General features: G+C 41.9%; 3 protein-coding genes, 1 long non-coding RNA gene and 1 gene segment (V, D, J or C); 4 read left to right on the top strand and 1 right to left on the bottom strand.

Annotated features, from left to right (window-relative positions):
• The first annotated feature begins 2,003 nt into the window (after nucleotides 1-2,003).
• Nucleotides 2,004-6,549, top strand: LOC144034437 (protein NLRC3-like). The gene is made up of 5 exons (XM_077543170.1): nucleotides 2,004-3,032; nucleotides 3,339-3,404; nucleotides 3,967-5,794; nucleotides 5,867-6,037; nucleotides 6,200-6,549. Exons 1-5 carry the CDS (start codon nucleotides 2,777-2,779, stop codon nucleotides 6,420-6,422), a joined length of 2,544 nt encoding a protein of 847 aa, XP_077399296.1. The 5' UTR covers nucleotides 2,004-2,776; the 3' UTR covers nucleotides 6,423-6,549.
• A 1,437-nt stretch (nucleotides 6,550-7,986) lies between these two features.
• LOC144034447 (uncharacterized) lies at nucleotides 7,987-9,558 on the top strand. Of its 2 annotated transcripts, none has more exons than XR_013288217.1 (3): nucleotides 7,987-8,155; nucleotides 8,977-9,079; nucleotides 9,303-9,558. It is a non-coding gene; the product is annotated as an uncharacterized LOC144034447 (long non-coding RNA). The 2 variants fall into 2 exon arrangements; XR_013288218.1 differs by lacking the exon at nucleotides 7,987-8,155 and adding an exon at nucleotides 8,170-8,339.
• Nucleotides 9,559-9,565: 7 nt separating this feature from the next.
• The window catches only part of LOC144034443 (T cell receptor alpha variable 19-like), a 26,535-nt gene continuing 15,410 nt past the window's right edge, over nucleotides 9,566-20,690 (bottom strand). Inside the window, 2 exon segments of the V gene segment in view lie at nucleotides 9,566-10,236; nucleotides 10,306-10,412. Coding sequence covers nucleotides 9,872-10,236; nucleotides 10,306-10,372 — 432 coding nt within the window.
• LOC144034441 (uncharacterized) lies at nucleotides 11,034-13,617 on the top strand. Of its 6 annotated transcripts, XM_077543184.1 has the most exons (5): nucleotides 11,034-11,585; nucleotides 11,657-11,704; nucleotides 12,987-13,193; nucleotides 13,273-13,314; nucleotides 13,380-13,617. In XM_077543184.1, exons 2-5 carry the CDS (start codon nucleotides 11,665-11,667, stop codon nucleotides 13,493-13,495), a joined length of 405 nt encoding a protein of 134 aa, XP_077399310.1. In that variant the 5' UTR covers nucleotides 11,034-11,585; nucleotides 11,657-11,664; the 3' UTR covers nucleotides 13,496-13,617. The 6 variants fall into 6 exon arrangements, with proteins under 6 accessions (XP_077399310.1, XP_077399313.1, XP_077399309.1 ...); XM_077543187.1 differs by lacking the exon at nucleotides 11,657-11,704; XM_077543183.1 differs by having other exon boundaries at nucleotides 11,034-11,704.
• Nucleotides 15,234-20,690, top strand: part of LOC144034435 (NACHT, LRR and PYD domains-containing protein 3-like) — a 22,644-nt gene continuing 17,187 nt past the window's right edge. The window contains exon 1 of the mRNA XM_077543167.1: nucleotides 15,234-15,475. The gene's annotated coding sequence lies outside the window, so the exon portion shown is untranslated. The remainder of the gene's footprint in view (nucleotides 15,476-20,690) is intronic.

Below are 20,690 nucleotides of genomic sequence, written 5' to 3'. Positions count from 1 at the left end.
TCCAGGTTTAACAAAGGTGTAATGTTATTAGCAAGCAGATATTTACATACAGTTCCCCTTCTTGACTGGGGGAACAAATGCAGTCAGGATCTTACCCCAGACTTTTAGTCTCTAAGGACAAAAGGCTCTGATAACATCATGCACATTCCTATCTTTAATAGCTATGAGGGTGAGAGGATAAAATAAAGTTCACAAAATCATTATTCCACTGTATTCTATTAAACACTCATGATTATATCACATCTATATGTTTTATAAGTAAATTCAAAAACAGTAAAAATATAAATTAGAAATGTTAAATGTCTTCAGTTTGTATCATAGCTGCATGTCTGTTTTTAACAGACCAATCTGTCAAAATCATTATTATTTTGAAGTTATTGGAGTCAAACAAAACTTGCTCTGTGTAGCTATTAAATATCTGTCTACAGTTAGCTAGTGTATCAAGTAGCATGCAGGCTAACATTCAGCACTGTGCCTGGCCTCCTTTTTACATACACCCATCTGCAGTTCCAAATAGGCAATGTTCGCCCAAGGCTCCAGCATTCCCAAGAGGTGGTCTTTGCCCAGCCTGCTTTTACGCCCATCCGACTACCCTCTGCTGGAGATTCTACTTAAGGTAAGGCATTTCAAACTTGGTGAGACCCCTGAAGAACGTGCTTTAAGCAGTGCCCGGCCAACCCATAATAGCGATACTTTTGTTACATCCAATAGAGTTTGCATTTGTTTAACTCTTTGACTACCAATAACGTTTAGTAACATCCTACGGAGGGCCGCCAAGGACGTTAACTCTTTTACTGTCATGGACGTTAAAAGACGTAAAGTAAAAACCTACGGAGGGCCGCCAATGACGTTAAAAGACGTCATCCAATTTTTAATTTTTTTTTATTTGAAATGGGTGGAGGAAAGCCTTGGCCAGCTTTGGTGAAAGCTCCAAGCAGATCTAGTAAGTCTAATGACTATTTTTGGCCCCTAGATGGCAGCAAGACTCTCTTTTGACAAGATTGGGTAGGCGTCGGTAGAAGACGTGAGGCGGAGCTAGAGTGTTGAGGTGACAATGGCTGAGGAAGCCATAATGGCGACCGGTTGCAAGCAGCTCACGCTCGGACATTTTATTCAAAGACGAAAAGCATCGACCAACGCTAAAGAGCACATTGATGACGACGATGATCATCATTGATGATGATGGTGACTCCGAGGTTGACGCCGAAGTTGGAAGCGTTGACGCGGCGGTTATGACGACGTCATAAAGCTTCACAGGCTAGCGATGCTAACACCGGAAAACGCGGAGCACAACCGAGCACTTTTGCACAGCGTTAGTGATGGTAAACTGAAGCATCATGAAGCAATGAGGCCTTCCATCCAACTGGTTCGCTCCTGGGCCGAAGTATCATGAGGCTTCATTTGTTCTATTGCGCCTTCATGTGGAAAATAAATGTCATGACAGACAGAGTGATTAAAATGATACCATGGATTTGATGTGGTCAAAAGGGCAGGGAGTTGTGATGTGAATGAATGTGCGTGTGGTACTTGAAAGAATGATTGCTTTATTTTAGACATTGACATATAAACAAGGAACAAGACACACCTTCCATTCATTTTTATTGAGGAAAACTAGCATTTCCAAAGTTTTTGGCTTTAAACGGTTTCTTTTTTTTAGATAGGATTTCTCCTGCTTTTGAAAATAGTCAAAATGATCCCAGACAGGGGATGTTCTCTTCTTTTTCGTTGTGGACTGGACGGTGCGTCCATTGCAAAACGAATCCGATTGAATTGAGGTTTGCAGATGCGAGTTGTGTCAGTGTCACCTGTGAGCTCATTGTCGTCTCGGTGCGCCATTTTATTTCGAATCACCCACGAAACTATGTGTTGGCGATGACGTAGGAAGTCCGTCTGGCGAGGCTTCGGACGTAGCAACGCGCGTTTCGAGGCTTCAGGCGTGGCCACAAGCGTTCCGAGGCTTCGGGCGTGGCCACAAGCGTAATCGACACATGCCTCGATGCGGGCTTTGCAGATTTTTTTTTCCGGTTTACTCGGCACACGCATCGGCGCCTCGGCACAGTAGGGCACATCACTACACAAGGCAAGTATTGGCTCAAACTTCCGGTGTTATGTTGTGTCCAACACTTTATGTGTGCTACTTATCGTGTCCTAACTCTGGTGTGTTACTTCCTGCATCCTATTTTGTGTCTGTGTGTTGTGTTCTGTGCGCTACTTCCTGCGTGCACTTTGATATTTCTTTTCTATTTGTGTAGAAGTCAACTTCTTCTTGGATAGTAGGTTATTTTAGGTTTATTGGTCGGTCAGTTGGTCTGCTCATTCGTCGCTGAGTTATTTAGTTGGTCTATTATTTGATTGGCTGGTTATTTTGTTTTCCATTTTCGGTTTGTTAGTTGGTCAATTAGTCGGTTGTTTGGGTGGTTGGTTATTTTATTTTTAAGTTTTTGGTTAGTCTTTTGATTGGTCAGGTTTTTGGTGCGTTTGTCAGTTGCTCGGTCAGTTACTTTGGAAATGTAACGGAAGGAAAATGCTTGGTCAAACAGTTGGATTTAACTTATGGTTACGTCAGAGTGCTCACCAGCAGTAAAGTCATTGTTAAAGCCTTGAGGACCAGGAAGTAGTTGTTGACATCAACAGTGCAGAAAAGTGCAAATAACTTTATGAGCTCAAGGTCCCGTACGGCCATAAAAACAGTCATAAAGAGATGCCCTATCAACGGTCGAAGTACGTTGGACAGCGAGTGTGTTAATTATCATCAGACTGACTCCTTGAAAGAAAAATGGCTCGGAATGCTGAGAGCAAGGAATTGCTGAGGGAAACGCTGATCGAGCTGGGGCAAGTCAGCTTCAAGTCGTTTAAATTCTACACGCGTCTGCCCACGAGCGTACATGAAAACGCAGACGTGGAGGACATCGTGAAGGAGCTGCTGAAAAGGTACAGCGAGAACGCTTTGGAGGAGACCGCCGAGATTTTGGACAAGATTAAGGAGTGCAACTTGGCCCAGACGCTGCGCAACGACATAGCGCGAATCAAAGGTTAGGTAGACCGAATGTCCCTATGGCGGGGGTGGTGGGGGTATTCCAGAAAGCAGGCTACGTGAAAACTCGGAGGAAGTCAACCTTGAGATGAGGGAAGCCGAATTATCCGTTGCAGAAGGTGTAAAAGAAACTCTGAGCCAATCACCATTGAACCCAAGAGTTCAAGGTTAGGTTTCATTTGTTGAACCTCCTTTTTGGAATAGCCTCCATGAATTCCTCCTACCCTGGAATACGAGTGTGCCTTCATGTTTGCATGAGTCTGGTTCTTGTCCAAGCTTTTGTAAGCATGTCTGTCTTGTGCAGCCCGTGAGCGTGGTAAGAGCAACGCAGAGGGGAGGAGGAGAGAGGCCTGTGGGTTGAATAGAGAAAGTGAGTAGAGCTCATCATCTTGCTTCTTAATCTTGAAAAAAGATGCCTTGATTTATACTCTGCAAATTTTGAATGGAGGCAGCAGGACATTTCATTTGCTGAGGACGCGTTTAGGAGCGGGATTCCCCAACCCTCATGTAGGTTTGCCCCCTGGTGGTGGTTACAAGGATTACTGATAGTGCCATGTGTGGCTGACCAGTTAATGGCCACTTATCAGAATATTCTTGTAGTCTTGCAGAAATAATTAGCCCTACATTTAGAAACAATGAAGAAGCCTTTAGATTAAAGGTAAAGCGTCTTCGAAAACCAAGTCGAGTCCAGTTGCGCCCTTTAAGCTTTTGTGGATTATCATGACCTGGATGACAAGGTATCCACACGGACCTATAAAGACGGGTTTAGGTGGGACCTCCTTGGGGCCAGATTTCAGAAAGCTATATCTGCTATCTTACAACTTTGCAAAGATAATAAACTGTGCAAGCTCTTTTTAAAAGATTTATTTCAGGTATTCTCTGTATTAGAGCCAGTCATTTTTCCATACCGTGTGACCATTGTGTTCCTTCAGGTAGCATCTTCTCTGCCGATAACGTTCAGATCACCAAATTGAAGCAGGAGCTGCAAGAGAACCTGCGTTTTAACTACATCAACGCTCCAGAGGGTGTCACAGAGCTCAGCAGGCAGCCGTGTCTGGAGGACGTCTACACGGATATCCACATTACCCACGGCTCTGACGCCATCCCGAACAAGCAGCATGAAGTCCTTCAGATGGAGATGTGCGGCTTCGCCAAGAAGTCCATCGAACCGTGTGACCTCTTTAAAAGCGCAAGTGGGAAGCCGCAGCCGATACGCATGCTGCTCACCATTGGCTTTGCGGGGATCGGAAAAACCTTCCTGGTGCGCAAGTTTGTGCTGGATTGGGCCAGCAGAAAAACCAACAAAGACGTGGACTTCATATTTCCCTTCACCTTCCGCGAGTTGAATTTTGAGGAAGGGAAAACATTTTCCTTGGCAAAGCTCATCCGAAACTCCATCACGGAGACCAAGCCCATGAGTGTGGAGATGTTAAATAATATCTTTGGCAGGCTGCAAGAATCCGGGAAGCTTGACTACGAAAGCAGCAGCATCAAGATTTTGTTTGTGCTGGACGGACTGGACGAGTGCAGCCTAAAACTGGACCTGACCAACAAGACGAAGGTGGACCTTGACGTGACCAAAGCCTACCCTGTGGAGGTGCTCCTGTCACACCTCATCAAGAAGAACCTTCTTCCCTGCGCCCGGGTTTGGATAACCACACGGCCTGCGACGGCTCACGACATCCCGCCGGACCTGATCAACAGCATAACAGAGGTGCAAGGATTCAGTGATTCCCAGAGGCTGGACTACTTCAGGAAGAGGTTCAAAGATGAGGAGTACATCATTAAGCACATCCAGAAATCTCGCACCATCTTCATCATGTGCCACCTGCCCATCTTCTGCTGGCTCACCAGCACAGTTCTTCAGGACTATTTGGACACTGGAAAGGAGGGAGAGCTGCCCCAAACCCTGACTGAGTTGTACACAGAGTTCCTACTTTTTCACCTGGATAAGTCTAAGGAAAGAGAGACAAAAGAGAGCATCATGTATGTCAAAGCACTCGCAAAGCTTGCGTTTGACCACCTGTTGAAAAAAAGTCATATTTTCTCTGAGACGGACCTGCAGAAAAGTGGCTTTGATTACTTTGGGGCCGCAAAACATTCTGGAATGTTTACTGAGGTGTTTGAGGTACAACCACTAAAGAAAAACCGAAAGTGCAAGATGTTTCAGTTCATCCACCTGACCATCCAGGAGTATCTGGCTGCTCTGTACGTGATGATGAGCCTCTTCCATGACAAAAAGAACGTCCTAGCCGATTCGGAGCTGCCACTGGAAAGTCTTCTCATCCCTTCTGAGACGACGCCCATCGTTCAGGTCCATAAGACTGCTATCCAAAAAGCCTCCAAGAGCGACGGAAACCTGGACTTGTTTCTCCGCTTCCTCTTGGGCCTTTCTTTGCAGTCCAATCAGGACCTGCTTGGTGAACTGCTGAAGGCTCCTAAGGACTCAGGACATAGCAACTCAGAAACAGTCCTATTGATCCACGAAATGATAAAGCAGAACTCTCCAGAGAAGAACATCAACTTGTTCTACTGTCTAAAGGAGATGAAAAATGACTACCTGCTGTTGGAGATCCAAATGTACTTAAAATTAAAAGGTTTTTTTAAGGAAAGCCTCCCTCTGGTCTGGTGGTCGGCCCTTGTCTTCTTCTTACTGACATCTGACGAAGCAATGAATTGCTTTGACCTTCAGCGGTACTCTGCCTCGGTGGAAGGGTTCCTGATGCTCCTACCAGTGATCAAGGCTTCTCAAAAATCATTGTCCGTGCCCTAAAGTCAGCAGGCATCATGTTTAGCTTGCGGTGATTCAAGCTTCTTGCTTGTATTCGCCAGGCTAAAGAACTGCAAACTGGGCAAGAAAAGCTGTGAGATGCTGGCCTCCGTTCTCAGCTCACCATCCAACCTGAGGGATCTGGATCTTAGTGACAACGACCTGTACAACGATGGAGTCGGGATCCTCTCGGCCGGACTGGCAAAGCCACACTGCATCTTACAAGTCCTCAGGTAAGGATCTCTTCTTATAGATCTTGAGTGGTTCCTGTTGAACAATCAATGGAATCACTGCGCTTAATAGCCAAGCAGAAGAATCTCAAAAGACTTCCATGGAAGCTCCAGTTTTTATCATGTTCCTGTCCTGACTTCAGGCGGTATTTTCCTTTGTTGCAGGCTGTCGGGCTGCATGATCACAACTCCAGGATGCGTTTCATTGGCCAAGGCTCTCAAGTTGAACCCCTCCTACCTTCAAGTGCTGGTGACGACATGTTTCGTCTCGGATTCACGGAAGCCTCTTGGGTGCTGCTGTGCTATGAAAGTGGCACTTTTTCGGCGCTCCACCAGAACAGTTTCACCAATATCAAAGTCCGCTCCTCTCGGGCATCTAGAAGGGTAGGCGTATTCCTGGACCATCCCCGGGGCAAGTTGTCCTTCTACAAAGTGACTTCGGAGGGGATGATACTCATACACAGCTACTACAGCACCTTTACGAAGCCACTTTATCCGGCTTTCGGTTTCCCTTCTGATCATACATATCACAACTTAGGGCATTTTGTGTCGATCAGTGTGGAAAGCGAGCCCACATTTACCCACCCCCCTCTAAGATAGAAGCACCCCCACAGAAAAATCCTGTCCCAGACCAACACCATGGTAAAAAAGCAAAAAAATCTGTCCTGTACAACTCTCACTCCTCTCCTGCTCCCGTTCAGAATGACTTCCACTCCTGTACCGCTCCAATTTTGGAGGTCAGCTACATAAAAAAAAAAAGTCGACTACCAGGAGGATCCCATATAAATGACAGCCTCTATTCTCAGCCCATTCTGCAACACAACCCACACTGACATGTTTCACAATAATGTGTGAAGTGAAGTCATCAGTGTGGGATGGATTTGGGTACTGTAATCAACACCCGGGGCAGCAGAGGGGGCCCGTGCCTCACTCAGCGCACACTGGCGCACAGCACTGTGCTATTAGAACTCATCGGTGAACGGAACAGTGAACAACTCATTTGTTCAACTCATTGTCATCATACAAGTAAGGCAACTGTATGACATGCTTATGTAGTGAGCCAACATTTTTGTTTGTATCTTTAGTTTTTTTTTTTAAGGCAATGTTGCTAGCGCTAGCTGAGCGGATATCATACAGATAGCATACTAATGCTTACAATGTTTCGGTGTGTTTTTTGGTTGGTTTAATATTAGATTATGTAATATATTAAACATTTATGTTTCGATTCAATGCTAAATATAAAGGTTAAAGTACCACTGACTGTAACGCCCATCTAAGTGGGGTGAACTTCATGCCTTTTTAATCTTTTCACTGTTTTATTTTTTGTTGCGACCTTTACTCTACTACTTTTCTTTTACTTTGTAGCACTTTGAGACGCTGATGTATGTAAATTGCATTATGAATTAAATCCATTATTATTATTATTATTATTATTGTTATCATTTGACACATTAACTTTGGAGCAGCAGCAGGGGCTTGGCCTCGGAGATCATTTGGTGATCTAAACCCTTAATTCCAAGCAGGGAGGCAAATGAGTCTCATATTTTATAGTCTTTGGTATGACCCGGCTTGAGATTAGACCCATGACCTCTCAGTCTCAGGTCGGACACTCTACCACTAATCCACTGAGCTGGTCAGATATGGAAGCTTTGATCCACTTTTTGTTAAAGAGTTTTCATGCATTTATGGTTTAATTTTGCTTGAGTTTTTTTGTAAATTATTTTAACCTAAAAAAATATTACAAAGCGATAATTCATTTGATGTTTTTTTTTTATTTCAATAGTAGTGAAAAATATTAGATCTCTCATTTAAACTTTCCTATTAATGTTGAAATTTTGACAGCGTTAAATATTTGAGCCATCTTAAAAATTTTGATTGTGAATTTGTGTCAACATTCAAAAACTATATAAATTTACATGAAGTAAAAAAAGGTTTATTTATGTTAAGAAACAAAGGCAATTCTTTAATGCAACAAACCAGCCTGCAGCTGCTCCGACCTTGTCAGATCAACACTGCTGTCAGCCTGCTGGACATGTATTGCTGTGTGCACAGCTTGCCGCCACCACATTACCAGCTCTTCTCTGCGTGGGGTCAGGATGGGACCCTGTTGCTGGTCTTCAGGTGATGACATTAGCATATGCTCGCTATGCTTTGGAATGGGATCAGATGGACTTGACCTTGGCTCTTGGTGTGCACGGCAGCTTACTGCACGTCATAGTGGGGCTGTTGAAAACTACAGTATCACCAAGGAAATCTCCCATTGTTAAATTCAAATAGCGACTCCCCCCACCTAGCGTCACAGGAGGTAGAAACATGGTATTTAATTTGTGATTTCGATTTTGGCTTCTCACGATCTTAAAACCATTGATTGTTAGGCCGTCGAAGGAAAACGGTTAATGTGCGTTTGTAAATTCCCGACATTGTGAAAGTACCCTGAATGCACCATATTGCTTGTGCCACATGGCAACTAACAAAATGAACTGAGATGTTATTTTTGAAGCATTGAATGAAAGTAATTTGCTTGAGTTGTACACACATTTGTTGGTATTTTGTAGCCTTCTATATTGTCCTGATCCTGATTATTATTAGTTAAAAGCATAGAGTCTATTTTGCGTTGAAGTCTTGCTTTTGGTTTAGTTCCCACACCAAACCCTTTTCCTATTAAGATCCTTGTGACAAACAAAAAGAAAAGAGCGTGACCTCACGTGACCTTGTGCTTGAAGTTTTTACTGCGCGGAGAGGAAATTAAGGGAAACTTACATTGTTTACAAACTCACCTACTGATTCAGACAGAAACCGGAATTTCTGTCTTGCACTCCAGTCCTATAGATGGCCGTAATTGCCTTCCCGTAGTAGATTACACTGTTCATGTGTTCAATAGAATTAATGTTGAGTAACCATGCTGCTCTGTGTGAATCACTTGTGTTTGTGTGCTTGTGTAGGTGGTGATGCTGCTGACACAACAGGCCTACATGCCAGACAAGTTATGTGTGCACCTGGAAGATGCTAAAGAGCTAGCTGCACAAAACGCACTGTGGAATCTCGGTAACAAACACACACACACACACACACACATAGTCTTCCATTAAGCCTGGCACACACACTCAAGTCGACAATGACCGATTATTGGCCGTCTCTGAAGCATTGGTTCCAAACCTTTGTTTAACCAGGGCATTTCATTGTTCTGTCTGTCACTACTTTTTGAATCAGCTTGTATATGAGAGTAAAGCAATAGTTCATTCATTCATTATGTCTCCCCCGCCACCAGGTACACTATACCATGACTGATTCCGTCACCGATGCAGTCTGATGGCACCAGTTCCGACGTTATGCTAAAGTTGTCACTTTGTGTGTTGACCCAGCCTACCAACCTGTATTCATACATATACTCACAGGTAGTTTTTGTTTTGCCTTTCAGGCATGTTCAAAGGGGGTCCAGTTGAAACTTTTGAGTTTCATAGCAAACATGCTCCACAGACTTTTTGTTGTTGTTGTGTTTAAGTGAAATATTAAAAAAAAGACGAAAAAAAGTATATATCTCGAGTCTTATTTCCTAATAGGTCTCAAAACACAATGCAATACAATCAAACATAATGAGCCTCTTCATAAACAGTGTAGGGGAGAATTTGTGCTTAAATCGTGCGTATGAACATTTGGTGAACAAATCTGTGATCGATCAATAACGTTCTTAAATTTGTTATTACACTGCAAACAAATTTAGAAGCTACTCAGACCATGCAGACATGCAATGCTCTTGAAAAAGACTAATATGAAATAGACATCGCAAACCAAAATCTTCACCCATTTGCTCCTGTGAAGCCACGCCCCCAATGTAACTCATGACATGAGATGGTTGCAGGTGTTTTTGTGCAGGCACGCCAGTGGATGTGTCAGCGTGGGCTGCAGGGCGCAGTAGAAGACTCCTGAGTCGCTGGGCTTCACACGCTTGACATGTAGAGGAGCTTGCTGGGTGCTGGTGTCCATACTGCAGTCAAACCTGTCGCTGTATTTTTCCGCTGTCTTGCCCGCAACCCTCTCTGATGTGCTCAGGACAAACTCGGGTGTTGCCTTCCCTTCTTGTTTGTACCAGAAGATGTAGTCGGTGGTTCCTGCTCTGTCATAGCTACAGTCTAGCGTCACTGTTTCACCCTCCACTGCATGGACGTCCCGTGCCGACTGGCGCACTATCTGGCCGCTGCTTCCTGTTAGAAGGCAACAAAAATGGTCAGACATCATTTGAAAGTGGCAGTGACCTCACATGTTGACCTTACCAAGGCTCCAAGCAGCCATCAGCACACATACAAGCGCACACCTCATGTCTGCATTCCCAGTCTGCATGAACACTGACTTGTAGCTGAGGAGGCGGGACCTTCACTTCCTGTTGCAGATTGTAGTGGAGATCAGGGCGCTTTTGAATAGGCAGACATGCTGTTCACAGTCATCATTAGGTATTTATTTAATTGATGTTTATTCCCTGTGTCCTTTTTAACGTCAGTCTTGTTAGGTGTCCACTTGTTCTCATTCCATGCCATAAATTCATTAAAATATATATTAAAAATTAGGGGCACAAGGCGATTACAATTTTTTTAATGTAATTAATCGCATGACTTCACTAGTTAACTCACGATTTATCACAAATTTGACATCTGTTCTAAATGTACAATAAAAAAAAATTTGGCTTTCATACTCTTAACCAAAGTGGGAAAAAATGTTAAAGAAATAGTTCAAATGAATTTTTGACGTTTCTAGCCGTCAATGGCAGTGAATAAATCAAAAAAGATTATTAAAAATTTGGGGCGTCAGGCGATTAAAGTTTTCAATCGTAATTAATCGCACGGCTTAACTAGTTAACTCGCGATTGTTCTAGCGTGGATGCTGTTGTGGGCTACAAGACTTTGTCGTCTTTGTGGGCGGGACAAGGGTGACGGTGGAAAACAGGATCCTTATTTACACTGTAGCTTGTATTTTCCATCACTTGCATTGACATCATTTTCTGTGAACATTTGATTTGTCTCTGGATTTGATTCTTCTTCATGGATTTGAGTATCTTGCCTCAGTGACAAAAGGCAACACATTGAATGTGTTGAGGAAAATTTACCCATCTGTTTTTTGGATGCAACAAACGGAGCCAACATGCTTCATGACATCAAATGCACATGGAACCGATGCCTTTTTGACACAAAAGTCAAGTGGGAATATTGCGCTGAGGGATGCTACTGTGACTGCTCATCTGATCTGAAACTTTATGAGTGCGGCATCTGGTAAATGGAAACATGCAGCTGGAACTACAAGTTAATTGGTACACTGTCCAAATGATAACGATTTTGTGTTATTATTTGTGTGTGGGAACATAAATGACAAATGTGATTTTGATTGTATAGTGCTTTTCCACCTTCAAGGCACTCACAGTGCTATAACACTCCTCAGCATCAGAAGTGATTGGGGTGTTACGCATTTTGCTCAAGGAAACTTCAGCATTCATAAGGACTCAGGGTTAAACCCACAACCTTCAGGCTGGGAATCTACAATTCTACAACCTGAGGCATTCCAGGTTGGCATTGTTTTCTTGTTGAAGCTTCTCTGGAGGTTTTTGTTGAGGAAACAACTGATGTGTGTCATCAGGCACAAGAATGGTTTTCGGAAGTGGAACCAGAATGACTGTGGAGGCCCGTAAGTTCTTTCTACAATATAAACACCGCAACCAAACTGCGTCACTATGTCAAAAACGTGATAAAAAAGATTTGATCAAATACATTCTCGCTGTCCGTTTATTATACCGCTGGACTTAACTTTATGCAAATACGTTTTGATATTATATAGGGTATGTGTGAGGTTTTTGTTCAAACATCTCATGAGGTTCTTGTTAAGGAAACAACTAATGTGTGACAGCCAACACGTTACTTTTTGGAAGTGGGGCCAGATTGACAGTTGAGGCCTGTAAGTGTTTTTTTTTTTTTTTAAAGAAGATACTGAGTTGTTTGTTTAAATCAAAAGCTGACACCGTTGTTTCGTCAAAAACATGGTATATATATATATTTTTTTAATGCTACAGAAGTGGATTAGGGCCAGTGAAGAGATAAAAAAAATAATAATTGGGGGGGCAGGATTCTCACTTTATTCTCAGAATTCTCACTTAATTAAATACTTAATTTAAGTAATCCGGTTTCCATCCAAATGTTTTGAATTTTTTAAGCAAATTTTATGAAAATGCGCAAAACGGCCATGCGACTTATGCCCGTTTCCATCCGCTCTTGTTGTTGCGAATATGCGCCGCGAGATGACGCTGTAGTGACGGAAATTTGGGACAATGGGGAGTTCCAGGTGGGAATGTTGGTTTTGACGGACTGAACGGAAGTAGTTTGTCTCGTTGGCTTCCTTCCCACATGTAAGTGAAGTGTGTCGTTACATTGAGAGCTGATGTTAATGAAGCCATCTAAAATTGCATAAATGTTTTTTTTCTTTAATTAATTATATTTTAAAAAATCGTGTTCCTTCGTCTCCCCAAAGATATCTTACTTTATCATCCGCCATTTATTGTGACTACAAACGTGCATGTGACGTATATCCGGTCTTTCAGTTATTCGCAAAACCTGTTTCCATTGCCAAAATGCGCATTCTCCTTTTTTCGATATGCTTCAAAAACCACCCCCTTCAAGCGTAAAAACTTTTTTTTTGAGAAGTTTGGGCCTTTTTTTTGAATTTCTGGCGGTTACATTCAGTTTCTTTTTCGCAATTCTTGAAAATTGGAATAAAAATAGGTGGATGGAAACCCACCAAGTGACTACACCACAACTAAAACAGAATCACTCGGTGAAAACATGGAAACGGGGGTTACAAAAAGGTTATTTTGTCCCTGAAGTTTTGGAGGGTTCTTGCAGTTGTAAAGAATAAACTTGTTTAACTTTTTTTTTAAATTGATACCTGTTACTCAATTGCTGTTGTATTGGTTTAGGGGAGGAATTTAAACCGTCCTTCTACAAGATGGAGGCGAGCAACCTGACGGCGTGTCTCGCCACCGGCTTCAGCCGACACAATGCCACGGAGAAGGCGGGAAAAGGACACATGTTCCAGGAGTCTCGTGCCGTCCAAGTGTCAGGCGACTCGCTTTACAACCAGGTGGCATTGCTAACAGCTGCACATAACGACACGTGCGAAGAAGGTGAGGAGCGTGGGGCAAAGCCTCGAGTTAACTTTAATGGAGTCACCATCTGATGCCACTTCCTGTTTTGCCACCACAGGTGACAATGGACCAGGGCGGTGCCAGGAAGCATTGGTGCCAGGTTGGTATTGGGTTTGTGAGAGACGCACTTTGTGAGGCTGAGTTAACTGTGCATGTCGTTGACAGATGAAAAGGTGAACCTCGTCTCCCTCGCCGTCCTTGCCCTGCGTGTTGTCTTCGCCAAGACGCTCGCCATCAATTGTGTCATGACATTGGGCCTGTGGTTTGGTGCACATAAATAGCCAGTGTCACGCCACCACCTTATTCTTGTTCCTGTGTTTGTGTTAAAACTTGTAGGTTTTCTACATGAGCTATAAAATGTGTCATCAACAAAAACAAAACAATAAAATTAAGTTCTGTAAAAGATTGTTTCTTCATTATTGTATCGATAATAAAAATAGGCCGTTGAGCTTCTAAATACACAGTGACTATTAGTTATGAACACAATACGAAGATGACATCAAAGGACTGAGAACCTGTCCACACATACAGGTGGAAAAACAAAAACAATTTTTAGCAAGCATATTGGCATTTTGTTAAAAATGACTTGAGTTGTTAGGCTTACGAAATGTTCATTATAAATGGGAGTGTGTTTGTGTGTTGTGTCTATGCTGCTCTTTCCACAGGAAGCGGTCGCCATGGCACCTGCATCACAGCTCGATGACAGCAGTTATGGTTTCTATCTCAAAAGCTTACTGGGACAGGATGTATGTTGTGTGTAGGAAATGGAGGTCAGGTATAACGGGTAACATTGCTCTCTGTCTTCCTTCAAAGGCTGGATTTACACTGCAGGTCCTACCTCCACTGTTGTAGTGCTCGATGGCGGGGGGCGGGGGGGGGCTTGTTTTGTGCACTTTTGCCTCAGGCAGGAAGTGTATTTGTGTAAGTGTGTGTGGCTGCTTTGGGGTCACGCACACGTTGTCACGTTCTCTTTCGCAGATCGGGAACTCGTGACTCGGGTTGCCATTTTTCGGCGACGTGCCTGCCCAAAACATGACTTGACATGGGACTTATAGTATCTGGCTCAATTTGACTGATTCACATGACTTGATAAGCCCTTGTTTACAGTTGAAAACCTCCATTTTAACACCTTTAGCCTTTTTTACGGAGGGAAGACAGAAATCAAAAAGTTTTTTTTCCCATTTCTTGACAATCTGGCAACCCATTAGTGGCTACACTACACTACACTGAACACCAGCAGCCAGAGCTGTCAACACTTACGCATTACTTTCGTATACTTCCGATATTTTCCGATTTGTAATGGCTTTATTAAGTTTACATTTTAAATTCAACGAAATTTGTTCGTCATGTGGTCACGTGACAGAGAGCGCGCAATCCGGTTCTCTATGCGGAAGTGGCACATACTATTCCAGGGCTGGGGAAAGTTTGTTACAGTTTTTGCTGTTGTTGTTGCTTAAATTAATATGAAAGGATTTAAAACCGAATGCAACTAATGTTGAACTGCAGGAGCCGGCCAGTGGACGCATAGAATATGTTATTGTAAAGACATTTTTTGACCAGAGCCGCCGCTCCCTATATGCAGAGTAGGAACAATGTGTAGAGCAATACCATCGGAGGGCGGCCCCAGTTTGCAAGTAGCTCTGGATGGGCTTACTCCTAGTTTGCACGAGGGGATGCATTGCGACATCAAGTGTGCATGTCATGTGTGAACACTTCGAAATGCATTTGACATGTCGTTCAATATCCGTCAGCACCCCCTACTGGTCTCTCGCGTGACTTTTATGCAGGCGCTTCAGATTCCGTTTCTCCACAGTGATGGCGCGAATGTGAATGTGAATGGTTGTTTTTATGTTTGGCAAAACTTTTTTTTTTTTAAATGTTAATTAATGTCCTTTTGAATCATTTTCCGGATGAATATCCATTCATCCACTCTGTACAGCTGCGTGTGTTGGAGCTGATCCCAGCTGACTTCCGTATGGTTAATTGCAGGCACGTGCATAGGGGAGGGGGCTATGGGTGCCGGTGCACAGGCTCTTTTGGCACTGATGCCCAAAGTGCCCCTTTGTCCATTTATTTATTTTATATTTAAAAAATAGTAATACTTTGGTTTGTGAACGTAGTTTTGTTGCCGTTCAAAACTAAAATTCAGCAAGTTAATTTACATAAAACAAATTATGATGATTATTATGTTATCTTGGATGACGTCATATACGAGACGGGACGCGCTCTCTTTTTGCCAGGTCGCTCGCCACCACACCTCGGTAAGTTGGTCGCTCGGTTTGTATTTACGTAGTCTCACTCACAGTAAACAAAAGCCAAGGTCATAGAATGCAGAAAACTCTAGCAAAACCAATGCCTTAATTTGATAGATCTTGTAGACATGGTCACAGCGTATACACAGAGCGTGCTAGCCTATCTTAAATTGAAACGTGACAGTAATGAGTTTAGCAACTATGATGAAGTCTGACATTTGGCCGCAGTTGGCTCTGAGGACGCGGGGAAGATGTTTCAGTTTCATAAAGACCACGATCCTTCCCATTCACGTTCACCACGGCATAAATCTCCGCCGGTAAAACTAACGTTCTCTTCCATTGAGACGGGCATAGAGTTTGTGTAGTGTGAGCAGCTTCTGCTCTAACTACTGATGCGTTTAAGGTACACAGAATATGTCGAAATTTGTATCTCTCGCCTACAATTTTAATAAACTCTTCCTGAAGACTCCGACTTGTAGCATGTACTCAATGTTAGCTGAATTGAAATATACTTCAAAATATATGTGGAAATTGCTACATGATCTTTGTTTTTATTTGAACTAACAGCTCGTTTTTGAGGGTTTGCGGTCAGAGTAAAGTCCTAATAAGAAACAGGTAGCAATGTGTTCAGAAATTAGGGGTACAATGAAGAATCAAAAAGAAAAATAAGAAAAAACAACAATCACAGTATTTGATCAAAAACAAACAACGTACTGTAGCTTGCTGAGATGTGGCAGTTAATTGTTGGGCACTGTCCCAATAATAAAATATTAAAATAATATTAAATATATTAAATATTTATTGAAAAATAATAAAAGGCATTTGCTCTTAATCAAGCTAAATGTAAAGCAAGACAATTGTATGCTACTTGCACCATTGGAAAATACTAATTGTGTTATTTGAAATTTTAATTTAATGTACATTTTACATAATATTTTTTATTTATGTAAATGTGTTGTTTATAAATGATTCTTCATACACAAATTTCAAAACGTTTTTATGGTGATTGCCATTGGCATTGCTGACAAATAGCAGTTTCATTATGTGTAATCTATTGTTTAGCCATTATTTCAATTAGGAATTTTACATTGGTTACCCCCCACACACGCACATATCTTCATACACACATTATCAATTTTCTGAGCTATTCCATCTACTGTACTTTAAGCACCCATCCCCCCACCCACCGCTCTACACATGGCAGCTCGGTGGTGACATGGGTTCGAACCCCAAGTGGGTGGATAGTGCTCGCATGTTATCTATTTATTTATTTTTTTTGCTTTGAGCACCTGCCCCTCCAAAGGTCACTGCACACCCCTGGAAATAAGCGATCACAAAAATGTAATGTATTAAGTCAGGTCTTTCAGAAATGTAAGAAAATACTTTTAAATTCATGTAAACAGTAAAATTCAAGAAAACATTAAAATAAAAAAATAAAATTGGCCTCTAAAATTCTATTTTCTTGTTAATTTATGGGGGGGAAAATATATTAAAATAATCAATTCATGGTTTTATGAATCAATATGCTCAAATAGGAAAATCAATTCGATATCGATTATTCATTTTTTTAAAAACCCAGAGCTACTGTACAGCAAACATGACGAGGGTTGATAAATTAAAAGTATCTTTATTAACCAAGTTAATGCACATTCATAGGTTCAAACTGAGAATATTTGAAGAACAGAAATAAATATATTAAGCAGTTTGAACATTTAAATATCTTGTCTCTATTCTGTATTTACTGTATTTACTTTTTATGCAACGTCCCAACTTTGGAATTGGGGTTTGTATATCTCTGTAAGTTGTTCCTCTACTAGAGAGAAGTGTGATGAGGGAATGTTCTTGTCAGGGGAATGTGGCGTGTGCGCCACTGTGGGCTTCACAGCACAGTAGTACACTGCGGAGTGCTCAAGTGACGCATCCTCGATGTGCAAGTGCATTTGATCCTGGTCACTCCCCACGCTCGCCGACATTCCCGGCATGTCGCTTAGAAGTTTGCCGTTTGCCAACATGGAAAACAGGAAGCGTGGCGCTTGTCCAGGAAGTTGCTGGTACCAGAAGAAATAATCAGAAGTAGTAGCCTTTCTGTCGTAAATGTATGACAGTGTCACCCGTCTGCCTTTTGATGTCAACACTTCACTGGTGACTGGCGCCAGAGCACCGCTGGTGCCTGAAGGATGAGATCAAATAAGATTCAATTTTCGGTTACATGTTGAGTGACTCTTTGGCACTCACCTGCCACCATGACGACGAGCAGCAACCAAGCTGACTGCAGCATGCTGAATGAATTTCTTTCAACTCCTATTCTGCACTCCAGCTCTTAAAAGCTCCTCCCTGAGAACGTCATCATTTGTAGCCACGCCTCAAACTGCCTGTGACTTTTACTGTCGTTTTGCCACTACTACTACTTTGCTATTACTAGTACATCTGATGTTGTCATTTGATAAGATGCACTATGTGTCATTAGTCATACTTTAAGTAGAATGAGTATGAAGTAGGCACAAAAGTAGCCATTAAAGAAAGGTAAAAGGTCAAGAGATGAAAAAAGAAATAGTACAAGGGTGTCATCTAGTGGTGAAACTTACGAATGCAATTTAAGAGCAGGCGAGTGGCCAACTGCGGTCATAAGTGTCTAGCTGCAGACGCTGGGTGAGTGGAACCACTGGAAACACGTGACCTCTACCGGAAACACTTGACTTCGAGTTTTTTTTTTTAAGCAAATAATTTTTCTAAACAAGTTTATAAACTAACTATTTAGTTAATTTGAACAAAACCGTTTACAAAACATGTAAAAATGTTGAATATAAATAATGTATACAAGTAGGCGGACTTACCATTAGGCAAACCTAGGCAGTTGTCTAGGCCCTCGCGTTAATAGAGGGCCCCATAAAATTCTTCATACACTAATGGCCAATACAGTTTTTACTTATTTACGTACAATAATTATGTTTTTGATCCAAATAATTTCGCTAAAATGCCAGCAGAAGGCTTCTTGTATCGTATGTATCTTGACACCTCCCCCCCAATTTCCACTAATGGAGCAGTCCATCTTACTGCGCATGTGCATGCGCCAAAAGAACAGCGGAATGGCGCGAAATTACAGCAGTGAGCGAGACTAGAAAAGAAAACGTTAAAAATTAAAAGGTTTATTGTCAAGTTACCAAAAATGACAAATATTTTCATTGCGACTTACAGACTGCAGCAGCAAAAAGATCGACGCCTGTTGGGGACCCACAAGTAGTGAGTAACTGTTAAGCTGTAAGTATTTCTTCATCTCTGTGAACTTGGGAGGGCCCGTAGTATTTTTAAACTTTTGTCTTACGAAGTCACCCCGCAAACGAATATTCTTTAACCTTTGAAAAGTAACGTTTTAAACAGTATCTCAAAGAATACAAAAACAAGTGGGAAAGTGTTTCTTTAAGTAACAACCATTTATAATCAACTGTCTGTTTGACAAGTGTCTACAAGTGAGTCTCATTATTCATTACACAGGTAATGAATAATGAGACTCACTTGTAGACACTTGTAGTCTAAAATTTGGGCTTTTTGAGCTTAACTCCAGCGACGTTCTGTGGGGTGTACTCTTTTTTTGCAACACCCTTATTTGAGTAAAACTGACTGCACACCCCTGGAAATAAGCGATCACGAAAATGTAATGTATTAAGTCAGGTCTTTCAGAAATGTAAGAAAATACTTTTAAATGCATGTGAACAGTAAGATACAACAAAAAATTGGCCTCTAAAATTCTATTTTCTTGTTAATTTATGGGGGAAAAAAGATATTTAAATAATAAATGAATGGTTTTATGAATCAATATGCTCAAATAGGAAAATCTATTCGATATCGATTATTCATTTTTTTTAAAACCCAGAGCTACTGTACAGCAAACATGACGAGGGTTGATAAATTAAAAGTATCTTTATTAACCAAGTTAATGCACATTCATAGGTTCAAACTGAGAATATTTGAAGAACAGAAATAAATATATTAAGCAGTTTGAACATTTAAATATCTTGTCTCTATTCTGTATTTACTGTATTTACTTTTTATGCAACGTCCCAACTTTGGAATTGGGGTTTGTATATCTCTGTAAATTGTTCCTCTACTAGAGAGAAGTGTGATGAGGGAATGTTCTTGTCAGGGGAATGTGGCATGTGCGCCACTGTGGGCTTCACAGCACAGTAGTACACTGCGGAGTGCTCAAGTGACGCATCCTCGATGTGCAAGTGCATTTGATCCTGGTCACTCCCCACGCTCGCCGACATTCCCGGCATGTCGCTTAGAAGTTTGCCGTTTGCCAACATGGAAAACAGGAAGCGTGGCGCTTGTCCAGGAAGTTGCTGGTACCAGAAGAAATAATCAGAAGTAGTAGCCTTTCTGTCGTAAATGTATGACAGTGTCACCCGTCTGCCTTTTGATGTCAACACTTCACTGGTGACTGGCGCCAGAGCACCGCTGGTGCCTGAAGGATGAGATCAAATAAGATTCAATTTTCGGTTACATGTTGAGTGACTCTTTGGCACTCACCTGCCACCATGACGACGAGCAGCAACCAAGCTGACAGCAGCATGCTGAATGAATTTCTTTCAACTCCTATTCTGCACTCCAGCTCTTAAAAGCTCCTCCCTGTGAACGTCATCATTTGTAGCCACGCCTCAAACTGCCTGTGACTTTTACTGTCGTTTTGCCACTACTACTACTTTGCTATTACTAGTACATCTGATGTTGTCATTTGATAAGATGCACTATGTGTCATTAGTCATACTTTAAGTAGAATGAGTATGAAGTAGGCACAAAAGTAGCCATTAAAGAAAGGTAAAAGGTCAAGAGATGAAAAAAGAAATAGTACAAGGGTGTCATCTAGTGGTGAAACTTACGAATGCAATTTAAGAGCAGGCGAGTGGCCAACTGCGGTCATAAGTGTCTAGCTGCAGACGCTGGGTGAGTGGAACCACTGGAAACACGTGACCTCTACCGGAAACACTTGACTTCGAGTTTTTTTTTTTAAGCAAATAATTTTTCTAAACAAGTTTATAAACTAACTATTTAGTTAATTTGAACAAAACCGTTTACAAAACATGTAAAAATGTTGAATATAAATAATGTATACAAGTAGGCTGACTTACCATTAGGCAAACCTAGGCAGTTGTCTAGGCCCTCGCGTTAATAGAGGGCCCCATAAAATTCTTCATACACTAATGGCCAATACAGTTTTTACTTATTT

This window comes from Vanacampus margaritifer, chromosome 15, assembly GCF_051991255.1.
Source record: "Vanacampus margaritifer isolate UIUO_Vmar chromosome 15, RoL_Vmar_1.0, whole genome shotgun sequence".
In the NCBI taxonomy this organism is placed as follows: domain Eukaryota; kingdom Metazoa; phylum Chordata; class Actinopteri; order Syngnathiformes; family Syngnathidae; genus Vanacampus; species Vanacampus margaritifer.
Note: the sequence above shows the minus strand (reverse complement) of the source record. Positions and strands in the feature narration are given on the sequence as shown.

What these genes read in the sequence shown, in the direction of transcription:
- LOC144034441 (XM_077543181.1), top strand. Translation starts at nt 12,665, where the DNA reads ATGCTTCAAAAACCACCCCCTTCAAGCGTAAAAACTTTTTTTTTGAGA. An exon ending in GAAACGGGGGTTACAAAAAG is followed by an intron (nt 12,876 to 12,986) that starts GTTATTTTGTCC and finishes GTATTGGTTTAG; the next exon opens with GGGAGGAATTTAAACCGTCC. An exon ending in TAACGACACGTGCGAAGAAG is followed by an intron (nt 13,194 to 13,272) that starts GTGAGGAGCGTG and finishes TTGCCACCACAG; the next exon opens with GTGACAATGGACCAGGGCGG.
- LOC144034437 (XM_077543170.1), top strand. Translation starts at nt 2,777, where the DNA reads ATGGCTCGGAATGCTGAGAGCAAGGAATTGCTGAGGGAAACGCTGATC. An exon ending in AAGGCTTCTCAAAAATCATT is followed by an intron (nt 5,795 to 5,866) that starts GTCCGTGCCCTA and finishes TGTATTCGCCAG; the next exon opens with GCTAAAGAACTGCAAACTGG. An exon ending in TGCATCTTACAAGTCCTCAG is followed by an intron (nt 6,038 to 6,199) that starts GTAAGGATCTCT and finishes CCTTTGTTGCAG; the next exon opens with GCTGTCGGGCTGCATGATCA.